The following is a 22,774-nucleotide window of genomic DNA, read 5'->3' as shown; positions in this document are numbered from 1 at the left end:
TTAAACTAGCTGCAGTAGACCAACCCAAACCAGCTGAGTTGCGGGACGATAATGATAATCACATCCATCATCATGGCTGGTTTACTAACAACTAGACTAGCATGGGCCATGGATCATGATAGAATGGGTTATGCGTGATTGCGGGATGGCGGCATCACTCGTGACTGGGGTTGAAAGCCACAACGTAGGGATTTACAGCATTGACCTGTCCCAATGATAATAGAATGCTACAGTACTGCTTGAACGGCTACCCCTACTTCACAACCTTGAGTCTATCAACTGCACCTGAATCCAAACTCAGCTCGTAAGGATATCGACTCTCTGTGGGTTCTTGAATACGAACTGTTGAGGTGGGCACCACCCAAAAAAAGACGTGCGTGGCTTGAGGTGTCATCCGTCAATCGGAGGAACCCATTGGTTCGCTCCGGCAGATGCGGGAGTGATCCACGGACAGGGCATCCATCCGTCCATCCATCACCTTACAGTCTTCTTCAGTCTTTAGGGTGACAGCGGGGAGGCCAAAAATAGACAAAACATCCCATCCAATAGCTCTCTAACAAAGATACGCGAATAGTAACACGGTTACCCGCTGTCTCAGTCTGGAAGGATACGAACTCACATTCTCTACTCTGGGGTTTAGCGGTCTGCACAGAAGCTCGTTTAGTCTTTGATAGCGGCAAGCAATAAAAAAGAAACAAAGCAGTACCGTAGTGGCTGACGGATGCGCTTGAACCGCAACCTTATGCAACATGGGAGGCTGGACGGTACGATCGCTAGTGAGGAGGTTGACATTTTCACTTTGTTAGCACTCTCTTGATTGAAGTGTATTGTGGCACAACATAAAAGCCACTTATTCCCCTGATGTTTGTAGTGGTGTCCCAGCCTTTTGATCATCATTCAAGTAAAACGATGAGAATCTCATGACATGCTTTCTAACCTCTTACCTCGGTAGCTGAAAGTATAGTCTAGACTAGACTGACTCTACACTTTTAGTTAAATGCGTAGTGATGTGATTATCTGTGAGGGGTATCGTATGGTACGTGCTGTTTCTGCAAGCAAGATTGTGTACGATAATAGAATGGGTCTGTGCATTTTGGGCTTGATCTAGACGGTTTACCGGATATAACTAGTGATGTGACTGAGGCAAACCAATATGATAGCCTCAAAGGGATTCATTTTACATTACGTGATTTACCCTTTCAATTAAAGAGTGATTAAATCCATCTCTAAATCTTGCGAAGAAACACTAAAAACTACAACCCATAAGAATAATGCAACAGCCCTACATTTCGAGCCCTGCGATATAAATAATTCGAGACATGGCGGGGTTCACAGTCCCCATGTTCAGTCCCTGTCGCCATGGTCTCATCTTGATCTCGTATTTTCGCATCAGTGAAAAGTCCATCGTGGCTAGACCCTGCAAGTACCTGGGTCTCAAAGTAAATATAGCAAACACCCACTCTACACGATGCAAGACATGAAATTCTAGCCATGATGAAAATAAGTCACAAACAGACCATGAATCTATATGATCAATGGCTTGCTGGTGGAGAAAGTGAGTACAAGTGGAGAAGTTTTGGTAGGGGTGGAGTCACTGCGAAACTTACCCTACATTGGGCATGAAAAGATCAATTATCTCATTACTTACGTCGCAAATAGACTCTTAAATAAAGCTGATACTACTTGGAACATTAATCTAAGCATAATATCTCAATAAATGTTAGATTTACAATAAACAAGCTTATGCATAACCTGTTTTTGTACGTTAGTCGGTTGCCAAGTCAAAGCATGAATCATCACTTCAAAAATTACGGCGGCATCAAGAACCGTTTACTCTCAACATCACTTAGTGAATTCGAGCCAATATCTCGAAAACTAGTATAATTGAGAAATGAGAGTAATCACAGTCACCCAATAACAGAATGCCAGCCTCCAGGTTAAAGTTGATACGGGCCAAGAGCAGATGCTTGTAAGACGCCCAATCACGCGAACATCTTGTACCTGCATGGCCGAAGAACGATGTAACGGCTCCAAGTACTCACTCAATCATGAACAGCAGTAAGACGCGATTATGAATGAAGACAACCGATGCTAGGATGCTCTACCATGTTGGACTGTTCAGCCTCAACACCAATGCAAGATACACATCAACACAAAATACCAAGGTAATTCACAAGTGACGTCGCCCAGCTCTTCCAATACCAAACAAATAACTACTCTCAAGAAAGTGATACAAAGTGAATCCTCAAATATCCAAGCTACATAATACTCAGTCCTCTTTATGACATCTCCAAACTACACTCACCTCAATATCATGAGTTTGGCCATCAGTCCCACCCACATTACATAATCATCCAATCGGACCCAGTTATTCCGAGGGCATCACTTCACGTGAGCACTTCCGCCCACACTTCTGCATTTGCCAAATTCCCCAAATCTTACCGCGCAGACGTCGACTCACCATCCACATCACCAAGCAAATCATTCACCATGGGTAAAGTTCACGGATCTCTCGCCCGTGCCGGTATGTCGCCCTCGCCCAAGTCGTCGCTTTATTTTACTGATCGCTAACATTATTACAGGCAAGGTCAAGTCTCAGACTCCTAAGGTACGACGACTCCTCGAATTCAACAAACCATCGATTCCGACGAACTACGATTACTAACCATCGAAACAACAGGTCGAGAAGCAAGAGAAGACCAAGGTCCCCAAGGGCCGTGCTCTCAAGCGCCTCAAGTACACCCGTCGATTCGTCAACGTTACCCTCACTGGTGGCAAGAGAAAGGTGAGCAGCAGCAGCAGCAGCAGCAGCAAGATAATAGGGAAACGGCCGACTGACGATACGGAAACAGATGAACCCCAACCCCGGCTCTTAAACGATTGGTTAAAAACGACAAGATTTGCGGAATCGGGATTGTTGGCTTGCGGACCACAACAATGGTTGACTTCACTCAGTAATGGGATGATGGATTGGGTCGGTCGGGTCGCATGGATAGGCTGAGCCCCCTTATGAAATGAAAAAGGAAATGGCAAAGAAGCGCTACGACCCTACTCGGCGTCCGGTGTCAGTTGTCACAATGCAACAAACATTTGTTCGCACCAGATGTGTCTGTGAAGCGACTGTGAATGTCGGTATTTGTCTTGATACCCCGAGTCGGATATGCTCAATGGTTCTGGTCGTAGATGGATTTCTGGGGCAATTTCGGCGAGTGACTCACGCCGATGGATGACATCTTTGATTCTGGTGCCTCAGGATCTCCATGTCAAACCTTGTTCAAATGCCACTATATGATTCCACGTAAACGATGCATCTAAATCTGTAACTGAAACATAGCTTCTAACGCGAATGCTATATCTCCAATAGAAAGCCTGTCATTTGCAGATGAATTGCTTGTTTCCAATGCATGTCACGTGATATGATTTCCATACTGAACTCTGTCAGGTAGCTTCCATCACCAAAGCATCAACTTTACACTCACCAATCCCAAGTTAATCACACACCAAATAACACAGTCAAAATGGCCGATGTTGAAATGGACGTCGATGTCGAGGCGGGCTCCCCCCCTCCCCCCGCGCGCAACGAATCCGACATGCAAACACACACCAAAGCCACAGCCGTCCGCTCCATTGAAGGCTGGATCATCATCGTAACAAATGTCCACGAAGAAGCCGACGAGGAATCTCTACAAGATCTCTTTGGAGAGTATGGCGAGATCAAGAACATGCATCTGAACCTCGACCGAAGAAGCGGTTACGTCAAGGTAAGCCAACGCGAAAGCAGAACAAAGACAATTGCTGATGGATTGCTTAGGGATACGCCCTTATCGAGTACACAACCCTAGAAGAAGCCCGAGCTGCCATCGACGGTGCGCACGACCAAAAACTTCTCGACCAGACAATCTCGGTGGACTTTGCTTTCGTGCGACCTCCTCCCGGCAAACCTGGTCGTGGAAGAGGCGCTGGTGGACGAAACAGAGGACGAAGCAGGAGTCGTAGCCCCGAGGGCAAGGAAGAACGTGAAGAGCGTGAAGAGAGGGATTGAGAGAAATAAAAAAGAAATGAGATCAAGTCATGACGACCAAGCCATGCAGAATCGCCGACGTGTACAAGTGGGTGAGAGCACGTTGGCAGTGTAATGTTTATACATGAGGTATGTTTGACCGCGTTTTGTGTCGGTTCTGGTCTAACGTGTACTCAAGATCTTCCAGAATGAAATGCGACACTTGGCCTGTGGATTATTCCAGGGGCTCAAAAGTGCGGAACGAAATACATGACTTTTGCCTACGTGATATGCTTACATTCCGTATGGAAGATTGTTGTTTGGTAGGTGTTGCAGGACTTGACAGGTACAGATCACAAGCAATAATAATAGTCTTGGAAAACGCACACAATTCCAGCGCGCTCAATGGATGATATCTAATAATATCTTACTTCTGCCCAGCCAAACACGCAAATAGCCTCAAGTTGTCTAGAATACCCAAGTAAACGACTCCTTCACACTAAACCTCGTCGATCGTCTACACCGATTAGCATTCGCTCTTTACCGAGACCACAGAAAACTTACCTGATATCAGTACTCGACGCTCCAATCAACACCTCGAAAACTCCCTCTTCAGCAATCCACCCTGGAACTGTCTCGTCATAGTATCCAACAGCATACTTGTCCAGTTTGATGCTGATGTGTTTCGTCTCATCAGCTTCAAGATACACCTTCTCAAACGCCACCAGCTCCTTCTCAGGTCTTGGTAATCGGCTCTTTTCATCGTGGACGTAGACTTGTACGATTTCTGAACCGGCGCGCGATCCTGTGTTGGAGATGGCGAGGGTGATTTTGATCTCTCCGTTGGGAGTGAGGGTCTTTGTTGAGATTTCTGGCCGGCCGTACTCGAATGTTGTGTAGGACAAACCGTGGCCGAAAGGGAAGAGAGGTTCAATCTTGGCGTGGTCGTAGTGCTTGTATCCTATGTAGAGGCCTTCGCCGTATAAAACTTTGTGGTTTTCGCCGGGCCAGGTGTGCAATGCTGGAGTATGCTCGATGCGTTTGGGGAATGTACTCTGTTGTAATTAGTCGACTGTTCTCGCGGTTGAAACGATTTTACTTACTGGGAGCTTGCCGCTCGGATTCTCAATGCCAAATAGCACATCGGCCAAAGCATTGCCCGCTTCTTGACCTTGGTACCAGCCCTGAAGAATGACAGGCACACGATCAACCCAGGGCATGTGCACCGGACTACCAGACTGGTTGACAACGACTGTACGTGGGTTAGCTTTGACAACAGCTTCGATAAGTCTGTCTTGGTTTCCATCAGCAGGAAGATCCATCGTCTGACGATCGTATCCTTCAGACTCCCACTCAGCATCCACACCAACAATGACAACCGCCACATCTGCATCGCGAGCTGTCTCGACGGCTTGTTGGATATAATCCACCTTGTCTTGCTCTTTGAAACCAATGCGACAGCCACCGTACTTGTGCGTGATGCCAAACTGCTTCTGTTTGGATATGGGACGTAGTTCGTTGGTCATCTCCACACGAAGCTCAACAGCCTTGTCAGCTTCCATGTCGACGTCAACAAGGTAGTCAATCGACCCATCAAACATAGCCTCGCCTTCCTCCGTCCAGTCCCACAGATCGAGAACCATTTTTCCATCAACAAAGAGTTTTCCGGGACCCACGCTCATGAAGCTGATGGTGTGCTTTCCAGTCGTCTTGGGTGTCAGATATGTAGTCGCAACAGCAGACCACTCAGGTCCGACCTGGTTCAAAGGCGCCGAATCCCAGAGGAACAGATCTGTGTTTGTTCGACGCTGCGTCACAATGGGATTACCCTCGAATTTATCACCAGCGAACCAGTCTATGTGAACACCTGGCTTGCCTGACTGTTCAGTGCAGTATTCTGAAGCGACGGGGAGCCATTTATGGATATGGCAACCTTGCGCAAATGATACTTTTTGTTGTGATGCTTTTCGTATGCTGTCTAGCGGAATGGTGTTGTAGTATGGGTTCAAACTTGCGCTTCCACCACCACCAGCAATGTGACGATTCGCGTTGGGTCCGATGACAGCGACTTTGGTACTCTTGGGACAAAGGGGAAGAATGCCATTGTCGTTTTTGAGAAGGGTAAGTCCTTCGTGACCGGCTGTTCTGATTAGCTGGCGTGTTTCTTCACGGTCGTCTTCGCGCTCTGGCTGCTCCGGTGACATGTCGCCTCCCTTGAGTCTCTCTACCAGTGCGAGAACATTCTCTGCTGCTTGGTTGATGGTGTCGATTGAGATGCGCCCTTCGTTGACGGCTGCGACGAGCTTATCGAGACGCCATTTTGGAGAGTAGGGGAATTCGATGTCACAACCTGCTTCTACGGAGTCGATTATTGAGTTTATACCGCCCCAGTCTGACACAACGGTTCTGCAGAACGTTAGTCTATTGTCCAGCGATTATGTGTGGGTTTGTTACCCCTCGTATCCCCATTCTCCACGAAGGATATCCTTGAGCGTGTGCTTGTTCATGTCTGCGTGGACGCCATTGATGAGATTGTACGACGACATGACAGCCCAAGGATTGGCCTCCCGAACTGCAATCTCGAATGGCTTAAGGTAAATCTCACGGAGGGGTCGTTCGGTGACGAGTGAGTCTATCGTGAGTCTGTTGGTCTCTTGTTCGTTTCCAACAAAGTCTATCAACCTGTTAGCACATATCCAACCAGCCGACTAAGTATACATACGCTTGATAGTAGCCGCGATGCCTCTATCCTGAAGACCCTTGATGTACTGCGCTGCCAACTTTCCAGTGAGAAGCGGATCTTCTGAGAAAGACTCAAAGTTTCGACCGCCGAGGGGATGACGGTGCATACAGACCGTCGGGGCTAAAAGCATCTCTGCTGATCGAGCGCGAACTTCTTGCGCTAGATGTTGTCCGACTTGGTACAAGAGATCTTTGTTCCATGTAGCTGCAAGGGAGATACCACAGGGGAACAGTGCGGCCTGGATGTTTAGTTACGCTCTTAGTGTCAAGAGGGAGACTAACCTTTGTACCGCCGACAAAGATACCACCGCGTGCGCCATTAGGTCCGTCGGTTGTTTTAATCGAAGGGATACCTTTTTCAGGAATGGCTTTTGTTCTCCAAAAGTCGGCTGCTGTAAGAAGAGAGACCTATATGTGTTAGCCAACGCATATACACTAGATCAAGACATACCTTTTCCTCCAAAGTCAACTGTGATAACTTCTCTTTTGCCGCAGAGCGAGTATCTCGAAGATACTGACTCTTTTGCGGAGGACTACATGGTGCAGAGAACTCAGTGTCTGGAGTTGAAGGGGTGTTTGATTCGTTCATGTTGTGCTGATGATAGAACTGTTTGTGATAGCCTAAATACAATAGAGATCAGGTCTCTTATAAAGGAATAAATACGAACAGAGGTAAAAGAAGGCAAGTCGAAGCGAGGTCAAGGTTACAGTGCACCAGAAAGAGTGGAAAGACGAGTCAAACTTGGCTTCACTTGTACGGGATAACGCAATCACGTAGGCAAGCGGCACATAAAGTCATCTGCTAGACTAGGTGATGGATAAGCATAAGGCTCGGGGGGAATAATGTTGTACAGTAGTGAAAGATCAAGGATCAAGGATGTAAAGTTGATCGTGGTTCAAGATAAGGCATTTGCTTTTCTGGATAATCAACAAATGAGGTTTTAGCTTGAGCATTTAAACGGCCCGGCTGAAATAAGCCCAGTATAATGTAAGACAAGGTCTTTATCGCCTGGCGTGTTTGTTTCATGACGAGAGACGAGGTGCAGATGAGGAACTTGGGCCGGTATATACGGACCGTGAGAGCGACGTGGATTAGATTAACTACACCGGGGGTTCCCGGGGCATTTCTTGGATGAAATGAGATGGAGATAAATGCATAAAAAAGATAGAATGAGCTACAGAGTAACTAAACTCTCATTGTGAAAGACATAAGCGCTTGTTTTGTAGTTCCGTCTAGTGTTTCTCACCGATCATAAATAACGGCTGTGAAAGGATTCTCCCGACAGCCTGGGAAGAAATATGACATGGATTACAAGTACGCGACAGAATCGGGAAATAAACCTGTGCGGCTATACGGGCCGGTGATCCAGTCTGTCGGCCGGAGCGTACCGGCGGAGCCAAGACGAGCGAGAGCCGTTGGAAGCCACTTTACGACAAAGTTGTAAGGTTTAGAAGATAAGTGGTACTTTCGTTGCAGTTGCCAGATGTGGAAAGTTCGGTAGATGAGTATAAGGGCTGAAAGAGGAGGGACTTTTTACGAATGTCCGATGCTGAAAGGGGGATATTCTGGAAATAAGTGCCGGGGAGTTGTGCATGCATATGTAAGTAGATCATTTAGATGCCCTGTTGTGGGATGATCGGATGGAATGCCGTTGAGTTGGCCATTGAACTCTATCATCCTCTGTGTTGACAACAAGCAGACACCCACAGGCTTGAAGTACTTTTTTGATGGGGGTCTTCTTAAAGCCTGATAGAACAGGCTTGTAGTACAGTGGGATGAAATAAACAAGATCAATCAGTAATTGACTTACAACTGTCTCAGATCTCCGAAAAGATATGGATCTCCCTCCGTGCCCGTCCGGCTAAGAGGGGCCGGCTCGGCGCTCGGAGCCTCCGCTTGTACACGCCGATATCCGCACATGGTCATCCACGATTGACACTCTTCAACCTCACATCTCAAAGGAATCACTTTCATAACAATACATAGCTCTATAGCATCAATTACACTTGTATCTTACCCCTACTCACAAAATGCTACGCCCCTCAAACATAACCCGCTCAAACTCAGAATACTCACTCCAAGACCTCGCTAGACCAGGCTCCCGTCTACGCCATTCTCACTCCTGTTCACGCAACGAACAAGATGAATCCCCCCGAAACAGAAACGGAGAGACACCTACCGCAGTGCCGCAAAAGGATGATACTCCTAAAACAAATCTGGGAACGTTCTGGAAAGACTATGTTAGCTGCGAGGTAGACCTCTCAGCATCAAGGGATCATCTGGGTATGTTTTCATCCGGAGGTACAAGATTGGAGGAAGAACTTGATCCACGTTGAAAAGGGGTCTCGTGATGTAGTACCGATTGGTTTAATCGGTAGTAACCTGGCTAACACACACAGCAAACGAAAGGACCTTTTTAGGGTATCTGCGTACCTCGGTTATGATGTCCATGGTGGGAACAATGGTAGCTCAGCTGTTTACTCTCAGTCACGAGGGATATCATGCAAAGAGTTTTGGATATTTTGTTACTGGAAAACCCCTGGCTTTGACCTGTTATGGGTTCTCTATTGGAACGATCCTTTTGGGGGCTATTCGGACGTGGAGGCATCAGAGGATCATGATGAGTGGGAAAGCGTTGGTGGGAGGGTTTGAGATTCATGTTTTGGGTATATGCAGTATGGCGGTATGTTATAATCCCCTTGAAGGTGTATGGACTAACGTGTAAAGCTACTTTTGGTGTTTTTCTCTTTTTTGCTTAGTATTGATGTTGTCAAGGGGAGTGTATGACTACGGCAACTCTTTGACACGCGACACTATTTGGGAGAGCGAAATGATTTATACAATAAGAGAATACTAATAATAACATAAAAAGAAACAATGGTAACTACCCTCTTCTGCTCATCCGTCCTCTGCTTCCCTCTTCCCTCCTCTAAGCCTTGGTAGATCTTTATAGACGCGAGGTCTCTTGGAAGTTCTCGGACTGGCATGTCTACAATTGTTAGTAATTTACTAAATAGAGTCACAGAACCCATACCGGTATCGCTTGGAAGCGAGCTTGTATTCGGCAATAGCCTCTTCGTACGCTTCTGTGTCGTCACTCAGAGGTTGTGAGTCAACAGACAATGCGAGATCAGACATATCCGAGCCCGACGAGATACCCTTGAGTCCTCTTGGGCGACAAGGGTCGGCTGATGGGGTATCTGTTGACTTGGGACTGGGTGCGGGCTGTAGCACTGGAGTGTTGGGTATTTGTGCTGGATGGACAAACTCCCAGCTGCTTGTCTCTGCAGGCGACACATCCTCAAGCTCAATATGTTTGTCCTGTTGCAAGGCTGTTCCACTGAGTCTTATCATTCTCAACTCGTGGCTCTCATCGCATCGGAGATATACATCCATCGGTGCAACAACTGAAGGCGACGATGCAGGACTTGGTGCAGGAAGGGTAGGTTCATACTGAAGACTCTCTCTCGGTTCTTCAAATATCCCAAGATCAAAAGAGAGGGGAGACTTGACAGGTTCAGGAGTATGTCTACACAACGTTAGTTCGCTTCCCAAACAAGACCAAAGACATACCTTTTATAAGCACCGTCCTCAAGACTAATACTGCTATCCCTTCTAGTCACACTCTCGACTTTATCAGTCGAAGCACAACAACCACCGATACCAGACAAGAGATCCATTGTAACAAAAGGTGTTAATTGTAAGTCTTGAGAAATTGATATCATAGAAGCGAGCTGACAGCTAGTTATAAGGCTTCCAATGAAACAGGGATCCTGTTACCGACACAAAGGAACCTGAACCGACCCGAGTATCTGGTTCTAGTTCAAGGCAACTAAACTAGCTGACTTTCGTCAAACGGCCACCACACCTATTCCGTCCCAGCAGTACGGGATCCATTATCTGCACCGGAATCACATCCGCGTCTGGGGTTGTTGTCTCTACGCTCGGTCTTGCCGTTCATCCCAGGGTCTCGGTAAACCCAGTCTTTGGGGAATTATGTCTCATCTTGGACATTTGGGTATGTAAGCCCGCTTCAAGTCAGACGGGCCTTTTATCTTCGCAGATGAACGAGATACAAATCTCTATTCTTACAACTACCTTCTTCTCTCGGAAACCCATCCCAACGGACTGGAAGAAGTATCCAAGAGGTCGGTAAGAAAGGGTGGATCGAAAATCCCGCCAGCCTGGTAGGGCCTGTACCACACTAAAGGTGTAATTGGTTGATACGAGAATGTCTTGAACCAACAACCAACACCGCTTGTTTCATTGATGCAGGTCTGGGTCAAAAGGACCTTGAAAATGTGTGATTTTGTTTGCTTTTTATGACGGGAGAATATTGATGTCAGGAATTGGCTTGGGGACATGGGTATCGGGTTTATGTTGATATGTGATTGTCACAAGGCTGTGATGTGATGACTGTTGCTATGCCGCATTGACTCTTGTAACTAGATAGATGAGATACTTTATCCATTGAGATACTTTACTCTTATTTACGCTCTTTGAATGACATACAGCTGATTCATTTTGATTGTTCCTCTCGCCGTCTATCATCTTTACCTCATCCCAAGAACTCCTTTTACTCGCATCTGCACTTCCCTTCCCAACCCACTCACACACATCTCAACCCCCGGGTCTCACTATAATCCCTGCTCCCATCATTTGGGGGCCTCAAAGTCTAAACCATCCCTTGCTCTCAGCCCCCAACCACCACATGTCAATTGGGGCAGAAGATGTTGAAGGAGAAGGATATCGAGACGTTGCAGTGTAACTGGAGTCGTGACTTGAGAATTGTAATTTAAGGGTTGAAATGAGATGATTCTGCCTTTTTCTCTTTCCTAGGTCGTCATTTCAAAAAGCAATGCTTGCGAGAAACTCACCGTTGACTTCGAGTTGGGATCTACAAGCCATGGCAATAACAACATTTACACTTCAACACACCGCCATTCACTCGTACTCAGCATATTTGTACAAACACTTTATGTATTCACTATGTAATTGACCAAGCTAAGGTCACATCTACCCATAAAAACGCCAAAGAAATGCCTAGCAATGCATAACAAAAGTAAACGCCATCTCCAATTTGTTGTATTCATCATATAGACAGTCAAATAAAAGCAATCGCATGTGTACAGAAAAGCAATGGTTCATCACAGCTCATCCCTGTCCGTGTTGATGTTGGGTAATCCAAACTTCCATACTCGTGGACCAACGGGAAGACCAACGTAGTTACGGAATGCACGTCGAGCCTCGTATTTAATAATGGTCCATCTGCCATTGTTAGTACTTTTCTTCAGGTTGAACGGGTATAAACTTACAGCATTCTTGGGGTGCGTGCCCACCCATTGAGGATAACGCGCAAAACGCCAATGAACTGAGCGAGTTCATGCTTGAAGTGACCCATCATGGACTCCTCCTCGGGACCTCTAGCGCGAAGCCGAATAAAGTCCCTCATGGCATCGTCCATCTGGTCGTTCGCTGCAACCTCAGGTTCAAGCTTTGCGCGTAGTCTGTCCTCTTCTCTGACCTCCTCAAACTTGTCGCCCAACTTTTGGTCAGGAGTCTTTTCCTTCTTGCGTTCCTCATCACGCTTTGCCTTCTCAGCCTTGATACGCTCTTCCTCTTTTTGGCGAGCCTCTAGTTCTTTTGCATGCTTTTCCCTCTCAGCATCGATACGCTGCTTCTCCTTGGCAAGTTCTTCAGCGATCTTTTCCTTCTCATCCTTGGCTTCCATCATTTGTTTGAATTCACCAATGTTGTGGAGAGTGCTGCTGATACGAGCGTATGTGTTGAAGAGAGCGACAATCTCGGTTCTCTGGAGATGAGGGACATCCTCGTTGTTGTTATCCAGCTCAAAAAGGATCTTGAGAGCTGTTCCGTAACCAGCGGTCTGGAGCTTACCCCAGAGACGGCACTTGTCGCAGCCAACGCAGTCCATAAGACGGCTAACGTTGCGGAAACGGTTGCGGAAATCCTCCTTCAGAGAGGGACCCTCACCGTTGACAAACATGAGGCTCTCGTCAAAGATTTGAGGAACGCTAGCAGCTTTCTCGGTGACTTCGAGGACCTTTGCGCGGGTAGCAGCATCCTCAGAGGGGTCTCCCAGGCAAAACTTGTACTCCTCCTTCTGGAGGTATGGGCTGAGCTTGGCGATGGCGCGGGTCATGAGTGCGTAGTTAAAGTAGACGTTTCCAATACGGTCGGGGAACTTGTGCAGACGGTGTTCGTAGCAGCTCAGGTTGGGAGACCACTCTCCGGTAGTCTGGTTGAGGAAATCCCAGCAAAGATGGGTGCTGATACTGGCGTGCATTCCCGACATGACACGGTAAAACACACGCTTCTCAAGACATTCATCTTCAACCTCGAAGCCAGTGTTTGCGACAAAAGGCGTGTTGGGGTTCTCCTGGCGACGCTCCTCAAGCTGGGCCTGACGACCGGCTGCATCGAGAATCTGTTTAAAGTCTTGAGCAGCAGGACCGTGCTGCCATCCAGACTGGCCGAGATCGGCAGACTTGGGGAAAGAGCTCTTCTGAAAACAATTCTCCCGGTAGACGGCGTCCCAGACTTGTTTGGCACCATCGCCAGCGTATCCTGTGAATCGTTCGGGGTTTCGGACCAAGCTCACGTAATCGCCCTTTGAACTAGCGCTCTCGTCTTCAGGAACACAATAGTCTCGCTCGTCGCATTCGTCATCGTACTCAAAAACACAGCTCTCGCCGACATTTTCGCCCAAAAGACCTCCGAGGGGTCGCTGGGGGTGTTGGCGCTGGGCTTTCTTTCCGGGATGCTGAGCACGAGGGCCTTCGAGTTTACCTAGAGCGTGGGCACGCCAGATCTCGGGGATGTCTTCTTCGTTATCCAGAGTTTCGACAGCGCATCCGATGTTGCCGCACATGCCATTCTCGTCATCCCAAAAGGGACATTTCTTGTGGAAGAGGTTAACTCGGTAGTGGGAGAAGAAATCGGTGTTTCGGGTAAGGTCATCGACGGCGGGTTTAGTCAAGAGGTTTAGTTTGTCGAGAGTGGAATAGGAAGCGCAGGCGTCGCCAACGATGGACTTTGGTGAGATCTGGTATGTCAGCATTTAACTTTAGTGGCAGATAAACAAACTTACATGGCATTCATCGTTCGAAACCTCGCAAGAACCCGGTGCAGCCCATAGAGCAAACACGGAGAGATAAAACAGTCTGCTCGCAGACTTCATTGTAACTTGAGCGCCCAAACGATGCGACGTGAGACGGTAGTGTAACAATCTTGGGTACAAAAATTGAATCGCCAGCGAGTGAAGGCGAATCAAAAGAGAGTAAAAAAAGAAAAAGAAAGTAAGAAAACAAAGGCGCAATTTCTTGACGTTTTTCCTTTGCTGTTGAAGAAGAAGCGACGTATGAAGGTAAGATAAAGTGGGTTGACGGCTTCGGCGGGCGGCGATGGAACTGTAGCACTTTTCTCAAAAGGGAAAGGTTCGATGCCAATTTATCGAACGGTACCTTAATTTAGTGCTTCACTTTTCTCTAAGTATACATTTAAAGACAGTTCATGCAAGGAAATTAATCTTGAATTAAGAGAGTACAAGTGAAAAAGTTGGTATATAAAGATCTCATAATAAAAACGGAAGAAATAAAATAAAAGATGCCACGCTGGCGGGTAACATATGAGGCGAAGCAATGCATCTAGAACTGACCATCGCCACTTTTAGATGCTCCGTCAAAGATGACAGCTATTCAAATTGCACCGTCATCCGAGGGCCCGAGGCCATGCTTAAAGCACTAGCCCCAACATCAGACGATTTGATCTGCCCATGTCTAAGAATATCTACCGAAGAATACAGCTGTCTTTAGCATCACTCGTAATCTGACTTACAAATCATGATATCCCAAGACATCCAACCAAGACCCTCGTATGACATTCTCTCCATTCGATGTTTCACAATTGTGGCGCTCTTCAACACAGTTCTTCAACAAGCCACATGAGGCCATGCTGAAGATAAACCAGAATGCTAAATCAGTTTAACACAATCTCTATACGCACGCTCTTTTATCATTTCTTTCTTTCGCATCTATCTGTTTATAACAGGCCCCTATTAAGCCCATTTCATTGTCGTTTCCCCATCATGCGCTGGGTATCACTGAGCCACATTTCTTCCCTTTCAATCACACGCACCCAGAAATTCATCTTTTGTTCCCCAGCTGTCTCCATGAAACAAACACGTTGGATAAAATAGAACAGCGACAAAAAAAACACTTGTTGAAATGCCCAACCAAACCAAAACACCGACGCGGCGCGTTTCCGGATCGTTCCAGATCCAAACTCCATATTATAATGTACCCATACGTCTTGGTTGTTGGGGGACATGCATGGGCGGATCCAACTTTTTGCGACTCAATCCATCACTCGCAAAAGATCCCCTTTCCACTCGCCCTGAACCAAATCCCACTGTCTATACGTCATACACGACCCAAGAGACTGGTCTCCCTTGACATTTCGGTAGGGGGTGCATTGCAGGCACATGCCAAGGTCCATCGAGCACTGAAAGGGACGTTTGCGAGCGTGTTGAACCATAAAAGTCTCTTTGTTTTTGTATCTCAACGTGGGTAAAATCGCGAGACGAGCGAAACTTTGTGTCTAGGCTTGAGTGCGGCACCGATGTAAGGGGGTTCCGTGCAATAAATATGTATGGTACATTAAGGGGGGAAATCTGAGTCGTGGGGGATCTAGTCGATTACTGAGGTGGTTGGAAGTTGAGCGGTCGCCTAGAAACCATGTTAGCTATTAGGTAGAACCCGCTGATTCTTAAACATACTTGAAGAGAAGAATGTGTGGTTCTGGCTCGTGGACTTCGTAGTGTTCCCATCCTAGACTCTGCGCGATTGTTAGTTATTTCCATTCATGACACGAGCAAGGGAGTCGTACCTGAGTAATGCCAAGAGCTCGCCATTCCTCCTCCCACAAGAGCTTGAGAGTTCCCTTTGAAGAGTCGTGGTAATCTTTGGGAATGGCCTTGAGCATAGCTTTGGGGAGTTGAACGTGACGGTACTCATATTCACTGTCGGAGTATCTGGCAGAGTAGTGAATCGAGTCGATAAACTCTTCTACGCGGGCGCGTTCCGAGTCTGAGAGAGGTCGAGGCGCCTTATTCCGGCGAGTGGTGTCAATGTCGAAAGGCATTTTTTCTGTGTCTGCGAGGTCGTTTTTTGTTGTTTATTCGAGATTTGAGGGAGGGGAGAACAGAGCTCCAAATTGTCGAGGGTGCGGGGAGGGGCACAAGAGCTCGGCCGATCGATTGGTGAGGGCGGGTCAAAAACAGTTCCGTCGGATAAAGATTCCTCTCAATGTCGCGACGTCCAAGAGAGGCGCGATTCGGGTCGACGAAGTAATAAGTTGTTGTTTTGGAAATATCACGCGAGATCGGCAAAGTTCAAATCTTGCGCAGCGCGAGGTTGGGTTGGGTCTTCGGAGGCGGTCAAAGATTTCCCGGGGTAAGGAACTTTGATATGGAGACGAGGGGTTCGTCTAGAAGCGGTTTGGTTTGGGATCGGCCGAAAGAATCGACGGAAAATAAAGTCAAGAGTCTTTTGAGAAAAAAGACAAAGTTTGTATCTTGGAAAAGACGTCTTTGTGTGGTGGAAGAAGGATGGAGATGGAGAGAGAAGAAAAAAGAAGAGAGGAGAAAGATGGGGGGAGATAGAAATTTTGGTGATGGTGTTGAGGATGACTTTGACTTTTGTTTTGCAAAGGCAACCTGAAATGGAAGGCAAGGCAAGACAGAGGAAAGCAATGGGATGAGACGAGATGAGATGATGGCTGATAGCACTGGAAGGAGCCTATCCAGACTGGGCTGGATCCCTAATTCGGTGGACGATTATTGGTTAGTGGACGATATAGTGGGGTAGATTGAGTTTTGGAGGGGCAGTCGAAAGTAAACAAAAGATTCTATTGTATCACCTAAATTGATCTACCTCTGGCCTCCCAAGCAACGATCCCTTGAGTTTGGAGATTTCTAAATTTGATGAGAAGTCAGACAATATTCTTTAGTTTGGGGTCAAAGTCTAATAACATCCATGGACAACCAATGACCCCCAAATGTCTCGATAAGCTGCCCTTGAATCAACATCTTGAGGCTTCTGTCCTTTTATTCTACAACAAATCATAGCTTCTGTTTACTCTATATAAAACTATCATGCCTTTCGTCTTTACCCCTCCAATGCAACATTGATCGACGGCATGATTCCTCATTTTGCAGGCAGGGATCTCATTTCCCGTTTTCAGGGACCCTAACGACCGTTTGATCGTCAAAACAACTACCCGTTATCAGCCTCATCCCCAACATCCTTGATTAGTAGGCATTTTATATGACCATTCAGTGACACTTATTTACGGTTTTACAGTATCAAGTACACTAGAAGCATAAAGTAAAATTAAATAATATTGCATTCTTCATTCTCCCTGATACCAATTCTCTGACCCAATGCAAAGAAACCGTTGAGACCAAAGCACGTGGATCCCACACTTGTCTTATCATGGTCCCGTGTCTCTCTTGCAGCTAATTTCTCTGAGCTTTTGTTTCTTAAGGATAATTAAAGTCTCCAGAATGGCCTCATCTTGCATTCCATGACGTTCAGCTGCTGTACCCTCTTCTCAGCTTCGTCTTTTCAACAAGATCCAGGTCACCACGTCATATGATGTCACTGTATTTCTTTTGACCTCCGAACAATCCGTTGACTGACGTTGCTTTTGATGTGCATGTTTACCTTTTATCCACAAGTTCCGATTCGATCCCACTACAGTCTCTCGTTGTGCCCTAGCTTTTTCTTGTACCTAACAAGGTTTCAAGTCGGAATGATCGTTGGTAGCATAGCAACCCGCAAGTTTTATTGACCCCGACACTCTGGAAAGACAAACGAATCTAATCTCAGTCAAACTCGGCTCACTTGGACGATCCGGCAGTCTGCTTCTATCGACCCTTTCCAGCCAATGACACACAATGGACCCCGAATCATGACTCAAGAAAAGACGTCGGCTTTGACGGTGCACCTCTTCGACCAGCCTTGAGCGAAATGTGATTCACAACATTTCCAATTTTGACCTTGATTCCCGGCACACTAATCTCCCACTTTCGTATATCGTCAAACTTGGGCTGTTTAAACAACCGTAGTGTCTTGAGCGACATTTCATCCCCTGGTAATTGAAATGTCCACCCGATAGAAACGTGAAAAGCGCTTCCGACAGGTTCTTTTGGATCTCGCTGATACAACGTCGGCTGATCAAACTGTGCTGCTACCGAGTTACTCCTTGATAGTAAGCTAGTGAGTTCTGAGTTCAAAGGTGTTGATTCATCCTTGGTGACGGCATCACTGGCGACGCGCAGGACGAGAAATGTACGGTCTGAATCTGGTGATCTGAACCATGCCAGACCCTGTGGTTTGACGGCAAAGGATGCGATGCCGCTGTTGTTAAAGGATTCTGTTATCTCATCTAGGAATTCATCCTTGGTTCCTGTTGTGAGTGATAGTGGACGTGATAAACTGATATGTAGTGGTAGAGGTGATCCCAGATCGCTTGTCAGGAAATTAAAGAGCTTGGTGTCACTCGACACCTGTTCCTCAATGTCGGCAATAAGAGTAGTGAGAAGTTTATGCTGTTCGGTAGATGGATGCCCTGGATTGATTAGCTATCGCTCATGAAAGGACGCGTAAGACAACTCACACTCCGTGTAAACATGACTGGGCCAATTGCCGACTACATGAGGAACCTGCCTCTTCCGTCCCTGGTGCAAACTCGGATCATCAACAACACTCTGTCGAACAGTGGAAGCATATAGATCATGAAAGGTATCAGGCAAAGGCGGCATAGAAGTGTCCACAGCTCCGTCTGTACTCTGACCGTCAACGCCTTTACGACGTTTGACACAGCGATTATCGGGATCCGACTCGGACCCGGACTCGGATGAAGAATAATCGACGAGAGCCATAGTTGTACGTCATATAGACGTAATTTAATGAATCAAAGTCTAACTTATCCTGACGGGTAAACGGCCCTTTGGTGTTTGCGTGTCTGAAGTGCGCGTTGATCATTGAAAGTACGCGGCATTATTTAGTGGGGTCAGTCAGTATAAACGGTGGTCGCGGCTGAAACTCCAGTGACGATAGGGTTCACGTTAGTTTTCATGTCTAATACTATTTGCTGATAAAAATATCCATCACTAGCCTTATGATATTTTTGCTGTCAAAGGTTTGTCATGGCAAGATCCGATATCTATCTGTTGCTGATCAATTGGAATAGGGTAACAATGGGACGTCATGGCTTATTGTTGCGTCACTTCTGAGCCACACAAACAAAGTTTTCTTGGCTGTGCAGACATGTGAATCAGAGCAGACAATGAAATGATTGATTCATAATGAATGTTAATTGGATTCATCTTCATCTTTAATGCATAGAGGTTTAATAGCGGTCTGTTGATATATCTCCACTGAGCATTGATTCAAGTGGCCTAGTTGAGGGTCTGCCAGCTGTCATCCGTTTCTGAAGCGAGCGTTACTGTTTAGGTAGCCTCTAGAAAAGCCACTCGATTGGAGAACAACGCCGTCGGACTAAATAGTCCAGGTCTGGTCCCTACAAGCAGTAGCGAGAGAGCTTAGACCTGGACCCTGTGCATTGCTGCATTAAATGCTCAGCTGACCTGACTAACGAGGTTCACCTTGTCTTTTTTAATTGAGTTTCTTCATGCTATAGTCTACTATACACGCCAGTTGTCTTGAGCTTAAATCTCGTGTTAGCTGACGTTGTCTTTCCGAGTCTGCCGCGATTGGAAGACAAGATACAAGAAAAAGGGATCGGCTCATAAAGTGCAAGACATGACTGATTGACTGAGGGATTGACATGCGGGACCTAGACCTAGCTAACTGTCGTTGTGGATGTGACAACTACCACACCACAAGCTACTCTGTACTGTAACGTTTTAGTACCAACTTCGGTATCTCCATTGAGACAAAATAAATAAAGTAAAACGCCTGAAAAGTCCCTTTTGTCAAAAAAAGGCGTCGATAGTGGAACGGATGAAGCGGCTAGAATTAGCAACCGTATCACGGGAACTCTTCTCACCCCGCTATGGCTGTGAATGGGCGCATGATGGGATGGAGGGGGGACGAGACCGCTCCAGACGTAGATCCATGGACCTCACATGCTATGGTACCTGTGCCTTACGTATGTACTTTAGAAAATGGAGAGCTTCTCTTGGATTTGGTGGGTGCCATGCTGTGCCTTCCCTAAATAAAGAGGCTGCATGTCCTCCCATCCATCCCACTGTTTTGATTCCGTTCCTTTTCTCTCTATACTGTCTTACACCAAACAATAAAAGAGACATCATCTCTGTCGCATAACGAACTACAATCACGACGACGAATAGATATTGCATCGAAAGATCAATTGCATTGAAAGACCAATCATCACATCTGTCCAGTATCACCGCATCGCATCGCACCTACAACCGAATCACTTCACTCACGGTCAATTCTAATCACCAACAAACCGACAACTCTGCGCAACTCGAAGAACCCTTTGTCGCCACCATGACAGACACAAGTGACAAGCAATGGGTAAGTTTTGGACCCTTGCCTGAGCTAAATCAATACCCTTGTTCTCCCACCATCATGGCCCATTCTTTTCTTTTCCGTCTGTTCCTTGGTTCAAGCGTTGGGGTCCGCTCCCTGCCCAAATGAACGTCATCCCAATACTGTTGGAAAAAGACGTCAGGTACCAAGAGAAAAAAGACCCTTATCGCTACGTACCGTTGGTCGCGTTGCGTCAATGTCGATCACCAAGATTGACGGCTGCTTGGCTATTTTCTTGATGCAAGCCAAGTAACCAACCATGCTTACTTGGGTCATGCCACAGCCCAGCGTACACGCAAGCCCGATGACGTTCCTCAAAGCACACCACTATTTAATCTTCATTTCTAACTGATTCATAGGCCAAGGCTTATCTACTTGATCCTTTAAACGAACCTGAACCAAACCAAGACACCGGTATCGGCAACCTTTCAGCTCAATTCCGCAGTTATTCTCTAGAAAACTCTAGCTCAACTTCAAGCAAAGATCGTTCCGACACCAAAAACAAGCATCGATCAAGCCGTAAACATCACGGAAGTTATCCTACTCCGCCCACTTCTGCTAGTCCAACTCGCGACAGCTTTCACTCTTCAAACCCATTTTCAGACGCCGCAGCTTCGCGACGTGAATCATCTATTCCTTCAGTCTCAATCTCTCCACCAAACTCTCCTCCTGGCCCAAGCAACAACCCATTCACTATTTCTTCGGTCAACCGTTCAGCCAGCGCACGAGTTCCTGCCCATCGCAGCCGACCCCAAGTCCAGCACAACCGCAGCTTCAGCGACAACAACTGCGGAGTCTCTCGTCAACGTTCACTGAACCAAAGATACCCAGGCGACATGTCTCACCGTCCTCTCGACATCCTTAGAAAGGAGGCACGCGCAGCTGATCGTTCCCCTCACCTGCGACGTAAGCAAATGCCCATGACTGATACCATTGATGCTCTCGATACTATTGGTGGAACCTATCATCATGGCGGTCCTTATGACGCCACTCTCGCAAGCCGCAATCGCAACAAGAAGTACTCGCCCGTCGCGGCTGTAGAGGAGTCTAACCGAGAAGCTCTCCGCGCGACACCAAGAGAAAACATTCAAGATTCCCTCAAGAAAAAGATGCCTCTGCAAGGCACTGCCGCTATTCCCAACGGCGAGCGCGACTTTAGTGGAAACACCATCAACTATGAGGAGGGTGCTGATCTTATGAGAGAACCCGACGCCACTGGTGGTGCATACAAGCGTTGGGACGGTATTGTAAGTATTTCTATGACAAACTCCGAACCTTTACTAACTTCTGCAGCAATACCATCCTGATGATCTCAAGGGCAAGGGTGAGCCTTCTTATACCTATGAAAAGGACCTCAAGGAACACAAGCGCAACCGTCGGGGACCAGCCGAGTACGAACTCTCTTCCAACATGGGAACCAGACAGCGCCCAGCTTTCACCCACAACCGAAGCTTCAGCGAGAACCCCCGCACAACCCCCGAATTCTCCAACGACACCGACATTCGTCGCAACAACTCTACAGGCCGTCACAAATTGAGCGACGGTCTACGAAAACGCTTCGGCAGCATTCGACGCAAGAAGGCTAGCGAAGTTGAGTAAACGACTGTTATCTTTCTGTTTTATTAAGCCTGGGATCGGCGTTATGGTTTATGTATTTGGCGACAGTTTTATGCTGGGAATGGAATCATGATGTATACACTTGTCAAGACGACATGATGGATTGGGTGTTGTATATGTATCGGATGAAATACCACTGATATGATATCTTTTGGTAAAAAGGGTTTCGGGAAAAGAAGAATGATTTATACCTTATTGTTTTGAGATGCTGATAGATAGACATGTAAAGTCTAGAACAGCTGAGTTATTCCCTTAAGAGCGAACATCTATCGCACGATTTCGAGGTGATATGTGCATCTTAGTACAGTTCCGGGCAAAAGTTCCGATATATCCGGGGACCTGACCCTGCCTTCCTTCTAACTATAATACTAATATAATAACTTTAATGCATTCTAATAACAGTAAAAAATGCCTAAATAAAGGCAAATTATATATTATTTTCCTTATAAGAGAATAAGGTTTATAATAATATATAAATTAAGTATTTCTATTAAGTAAATTATAGCTAATATAGGTTTATTATAATATATAATATAAGGAATTATTTAATAATATAGATATTAAGAGTCTATTAAAGATTTACCTTAGTTTAAAAAGCCTTTAAAGTTATTTAATTTAAATAAAATATATATTAAAATACTTATTAAAAAAAATACTTTTATTTTATATATAGATCTTATTAATAGTATATAATTAAATTATTAAAGAAAGATAATTTATTATTAGCTAATTAATAAGGGAATATAATATAGTCTTATATTTTAATACTTATTTCTTAGTAAAGAAATTACTAAAATTAAAAAAGCTTAA

At 46.2% G+C, this 22,774-nt stretch overlaps 8 protein-coding genes across 8 annotated transcripts; 3 read left to right on the top strand and 5 right to left on the bottom strand.

The window, feature by feature from the left end:
• Window positions 1-2,490: 2,490 nt before the first annotated feature.
• Window positions 2,491-2,876, top strand: FSST1_010473 (40S ribosomal protein eS30; the record flags this gene model as incomplete). The annotated part of the gene is made up of 4 exons (XM_083223727.1): window positions 2,491-2,524; window positions 2,583-2,608; window positions 2,681-2,785; window positions 2,853-2,876. The coding sequence occupies 4 exons, from the start codon at window positions 2,491-2,493 to the stop codon at window positions 2,874-2,876; spliced, it is 189 nt and encodes a 62-aa protein (XP_083080169.1).
• Window positions 2,877-3,518: 642 nt separating this feature from the next.
• FSST1_010472 (RBM8 family RNA-binding protein) lies at window positions 3,519-4,042 on the top strand (the record flags this gene model as incomplete). The annotated part of the gene is made up of 2 exons (XM_083233509.1): window positions 3,519-3,761; window positions 3,812-4,042. 2 exons carry the CDS (start codon window positions 3,519-3,521, stop codon window positions 4,040-4,042), a joined length of 474 nt encoding a protein of 157 aa, XP_083080168.1.
• A 426-nt stretch (window positions 4,043-4,468) lies between these two features.
• On the bottom strand, window positions 4,469-7,331 carry FSST1_010471 (glycoside hydrolase superfamily; the record flags this gene model as incomplete). The annotated part of the gene is made up of 7 exons (XM_083233508.1): window positions 4,469-4,517; window positions 4,565-5,055; window positions 5,104-6,406; window positions 6,455-6,674; window positions 6,723-6,981; window positions 7,025-7,150; window positions 7,194-7,331. The coding sequence occupies 7 exons, from the start codon at window positions 7,329-7,331 to the stop codon at window positions 4,469-4,471; spliced, it is 2,586 nt and encodes an 861-aa protein (XP_083080167.1).
• A 2,310-nt stretch (window positions 7,332-9,641) lies between these two features.
• Window positions 9,642-10,423, bottom strand: FSST1_010470 (uncharacterized protein; the record flags this gene model as incomplete). Its single annotated transcript, XM_083233506.1, has 3 exons — window positions 9,642-9,732; window positions 9,778-10,272; window positions 10,317-10,423. The coding sequence occupies 3 exons, from the start codon at window positions 10,421-10,423 to the stop codon at window positions 9,642-9,644; spliced, it is 693 nt and encodes a 230-aa protein (XP_083080166.1).
• A 1,467-nt stretch (window positions 10,424-11,890) lies between these two features.
• On the bottom strand, window positions 11,891-13,944 carry FSST1_010469 (ER oxidoreductin; the record flags this gene model as incomplete). The annotated part of the gene is made up of 3 exons (XM_083233505.1): window positions 11,891-12,011; window positions 12,059-13,809; window positions 13,855-13,944. The coding sequence occupies 3 exons, from the start codon at window positions 13,942-13,944 to the stop codon at window positions 11,891-11,893; spliced, it is 1,962 nt and encodes a 653-aa protein (XP_083080165.1).
• Window positions 13,945-15,459: 1,515 nt separating this feature from the next.
• Window positions 15,460-15,905, bottom strand: FSST1_010468 (cyclin-dependent protein kinase regulatory subunit CKS1; the record flags this gene model as incomplete). Its single annotated transcript, XM_083233504.1, has 3 exons — window positions 15,460-15,490; window positions 15,541-15,599; window positions 15,651-15,905. The coding sequence occupies 3 exons, from the start codon at window positions 15,903-15,905 to the stop codon at window positions 15,460-15,462; spliced, it is 345 nt and encodes a 114-aa protein (XP_083080164.1).
• A 1,828-nt stretch (window positions 15,906-17,733) lies between these two features.
• FSST1_010467 (phosphoric diester hydrolase) lies at window positions 17,734-18,708 on the bottom strand (the record flags this gene model as incomplete). The annotated part of the gene is made up of 2 exons (XM_083233503.1): window positions 17,734-18,395; window positions 18,444-18,708. 2 exons carry the CDS (start codon window positions 18,706-18,708, stop codon window positions 17,734-17,736), a joined length of 927 nt encoding a protein of 308 aa, XP_083080163.1.
• A 1,597-nt stretch (window positions 18,709-20,305) lies between these two features.
• On the top strand, window positions 20,306-21,946 carry FSST1_010466 (uncharacterized protein; the record flags this gene model as incomplete). Its single annotated transcript, XM_083233502.1, has 3 exons — window positions 20,306-20,332; window positions 20,707-21,594; window positions 21,641-21,946. 3 exons carry the CDS (start codon window positions 20,306-20,308, stop codon window positions 21,944-21,946), a joined length of 1,221 nt encoding a protein of 406 aa, XP_083080162.1.
• Between the last annotated feature and the right edge of the window lie 828 nt (window positions 21,947-22,774).

This window comes from Fusarium sambucinum, chromosome III (assembly GCF_050947815.1).
Source record: "Fusarium sambucinum isolate potato_lamoka chromosome III, whole genome shotgun sequence".
NCBI lineage: Eukaryota > Fungi > Ascomycota > Sordariomycetes > Hypocreales > Nectriaceae > Fusarium > Fusarium sambucinum.
This window is presented reverse-complemented; position numbering and strand designations above follow the sequence as displayed.